The sequence below is a fragment of the Bidens hawaiensis genome, unplaced genomic scaffold, assembly GCF_021521415.1.
Source record: "Bidens hawaiensis isolate Kalapana, Puna unplaced genomic scaffold, B.hawaiensis_p1.1 tig00032103_1, whole genome shotgun sequence".
NCBI classification, from domain to species: Eukaryota; Viridiplantae; Streptophyta; class Magnoliopsida; order Asterales; family Asteraceae; genus Bidens; species Bidens hawaiensis.
Genome location: NW_027495446.1, coordinates 65,242 through 68,888, shown reverse-complemented (window position 1 = coordinate 68,888; position 3,647 = coordinate 65,242). Strand labels below are relative to the sequence as shown.

At 36.7% G+C, this 3,647-nt stretch overlaps 1 protein-coding gene across 1 annotated transcript; it reads right to left on the bottom strand.

The window, feature by feature from the left end:
• Positions 1-255: 255 nt before the first annotated feature.
• Positions 256-2,735, bottom strand: LOC143583028 (uncharacterized). The gene is made up of 6 exons (XM_077065458.1): positions 2,645-2,735; positions 2,438-2,527; positions 1,404-2,084; positions 935-1,298; positions 736-817; positions 256-659 (listed from the first exon to the last, which is right to left on the bottom strand). Exons 2-6 carry the CDS (start codon positions 2,487-2,489, stop codon positions 441-443), a joined length of 1,398 nt encoding a protein of 465 aa, XP_076921573.1. The 5' UTR covers positions 2,490-2,527; positions 2,645-2,735; the 3' UTR covers positions 256-440.
• Between the last annotated feature and the right edge of the window lie 912 nt (positions 2,736-3,647).

The window sequence follows — 3,647 nt, the reverse complement described above, 5'->3', positions numbered from 1 at the left end:
TTTATATCTCAAGTTTCAGATTTTGGGCCATGCGGTTTTCTCATATATGGCGCGTTTTCTCCCCCAGGGTGGAACGGAGTTGATCGGGTGGATCAGTGGTCTGCCACCATGATTAAGATCAACTATTTTATACTTGGTTAATCTTTTAAACAACCAACATGTATATATAAAAATGAAGTTGAAGAAAATTGTTAGTAAAATAAGCAACACCGATTAAAATTAATATTTTTTACGACATCAAACCTAAAAAAAACTACAAATGAATGACAACATCAAATTAATATATTCCAAGAACCGCCTTAACGACAAACTCAAATAATATTTAATCTATAGACAAACAACATCAGTCATCATCAATTAGACATCTGATGATGAAGATTTAGCACAAACAAAGTAATAAAAAAATTACCTGCCTTGATGAAAACTAGCTTGTTAAAAACTTAAAATGCATGGCAGGAAAAGCAACCACTTATAGAACCGATATGTGGAGTCCTGATCAATGAGATGGCCTTGTGTGAAGAAGATCTAGCAGCACCTTGATGATGATGTGTCTGATTAGATAAAACCGTGCCTCTCATTTCTTGAGCCTTCTTTTGAGCTGATCTAAGTTTGTTCATAATCTTATCCATTGATGATGATCTCTTTTTCTCCAATTTCATCTAAAAAGTTATATAACTTAATTTTACATATAAGTTTAAATAGCACTATAGGAATTCAATAAGAGTGAAAGTAAACCTCGAGTTTTCGTATAGCTGCTTCTGCTTTAGCTTTCTGCAAATTCTCCCAAGCTGTTATTTTAGCTTCCTCGCGTTTCACCCTTAAAACAGTAAACAAACGAACATAAGCTAACTATTGTTAGCATAGTATTTATAATAATAATAATAATAATAATAATAATAATATAAAGAAACTGATAACTGAAAAGTAGGCATACTTTGAGAGATTTGTTGTGATCTCTGAAACTTCCCAATCAGCAGAACGGACCTCGAGGGCTTTTCGTTTCCAGTCATCAGCCATTGCTGAGTCAGACCGCCTACCTGGCATTCGAGTTCTGGTTTTCTTGGACCATCTGGACAAACTGACCTGGTCATCTACCTGTACATCCCTCACGTCTGCTTTAGACAAACGTGTCTCCTCAACAGGCAATGTAGAAGATAACATGGATATAGAGTTTGAGATTCTCCTTGTAGGAGACGAATCCGGACTACCCTCAGGGCTCATTTGAGTAGCCATATCTCTTCTAGAAACATCACGAGATATGTTGGTAGCAGCATCCGTCACACCACTCGCTTTACCGTCTATCAATGGTCACAAAGTCATAATTAGAAATTATTTATAATATCTAACAAGGTATACAAAGAGTTTACTAGAATACTAATTACTAGTTACTACACAGTACATACCTTGAGTTATGCGCAGCAATGACTGACTCAGTGACTCAGAACAGCCATGTACACTGACTGACCGAGCCATGCAAGGCTCATTCAGTGAAGGAATATTCTCACCTGTATCATGCAGATCATACCGAATTGACAAACCGTCATTAGCGTTTATTCTACTTGAAAATGGTGATCCAGTAAGTAAACTGGTTACATGTCTTCCATCAAACATATGCACTGCAGGCGAATACATAGGGTTGTAAGCAGATCCAGCAGGCCCAAGTGGCCCGCTCTTTGATTTGGGCCGTCTTTGGGCTTGTTGGCGCGAAGGCCTGAAACTCAAACCATCATCTCCTGCAACCGGACTACATATCCACCTCTCAGCATCTTCCCATTTGAAAGGCAATGTCTTTCCACTATTATAAGAGATCAATCCGGAACTCACATGCCTTCTGTTACTATTGGCGTGTAAAGGCACGCGTTCTGAACTCCAACCTTTTTGTATCCCGTTTGCAAGACGATAGTTTGGTGTTACTGGACTCGGGAACATACTCGTTTGCCTGCTTGAGACCGAGGTCTTCATAGCGAGTCTTGGAGAAGAACTAATCATATTAATCACTTGATTGTTTAGATCCAATGATATAGGTCTTCTTCGGTCAGACTTCCTTAGAATTATTTCAGATCTTGACTTTCGGTTTTGACAATCTATATATAACAGTAACACGGATCTAATTAAGTAATAATCAGAAACCAACAGTACTTGTTAGCTTTAAAGTTTAAAGGCATCAGATTCTGAACTACATTTACAGACTAATTTACCTACTAGCAACCAGTGACAGCTCTAAAGTTATGTTAAGAATAAACGCATCGTTTTAGCATGTTATATTAGGATAATAATTGATAATCAGTCAGTGTTGTAAATTTTGCGATTAGTCACTGATTAATCGCTAATCAATATACTACCGATTCAATTTGACCTAACCAGCCAACAAATTGGTCAAATGTTGGTCAAAATCTTTGAAGTATTTGAAAAATTCCAATCAGTACGCCGATAATACCTTTTAGAGCTTGAGAGAAGGAGCTTCTAGCTGAATCTAGGGTTTGATTCATGTGACTGTCAGTTTCTGCATCAGTGTATATTAATGTAGCTGCATGTACAGCAGAAAGCAACATTCATATCTATGATTTCAATTTATTTAAACCAAATGCCTAAATAATAGTAATTATAATAATAATAATAATAATTATAATAATTATTATTATACCTTTTGGCTTTTCCACTTTTGTGCTAATTAGGTGGTGCTGACCTCCACGCCTAAGCACTATGCTGCCATTACTCGGATCCAGATCTGGATCTGGATTCAAAACCCTAGCAGTAGCAGTAGACAAAATACGAGCATCACGTCCCGACGAATTCCGTTCCTAAAATCAAATTCAGTTATCACTGGATATATAATATTTATGCAATAAGAAGAAATCACACTATATCTAAACTCAACAACGAGCATCAATGTGTGCATTACCTGAGACATTTCGGATACGATTGAATCGCGATCGATGACGTCAGAAGCAGACGAACAACGCTCAACGCTAGCAGAAGCTGAAGAAGAAAAGAGACTGAAATTGGAGAATATTACGGAGTCAGGACTAGCGTCTCTACCATTATAGCTGGATCTGGTGATGGTGTTAGTGTTAGTGTGATGTTGAAGCATTAGGTCCTGCATTGTTTAATGGTGTGATTAGAGGAAAGTGATTACGGAGGAAATGGCGGGCATATTGGAGATTATGAAATTACACAGAGAGAGAGAGAAAGGTATCACGAGGTGGATGATGGTGTTGGGAGTGACACAGGGTAGTAGTGGATGAATAATAGATAATAATGATGATGATGATCTTTGTTTTCTATTTGTTTTGTTGACTGATAAAGACACTTGGATTCTATCCTTTTTCTTGTTTTTTATTTTATATATCTCACTGAATTTTATAAATAAATATTTTATTTTTACACTTCATCTTAATAAAAACAAAATCTTTTCCTATTAATTCAAACTATATAATTTAATGCTCCGATAAATAATATTACATCCTTACCACATGGCAAAATCTATGGGTGTGTACGGGCCGGTTTTGGTCAGTTTTGTTCAAAAACCATAAGCGTAATCGAAATGTTAGTTAATGGATAACTATAACCGATTGGTATGGGGGGTTCAGCTAATCTTTAGTTATGGTCTGTTAACCGTGGTTCCGTGAATTTGGTTTTAACTAAAA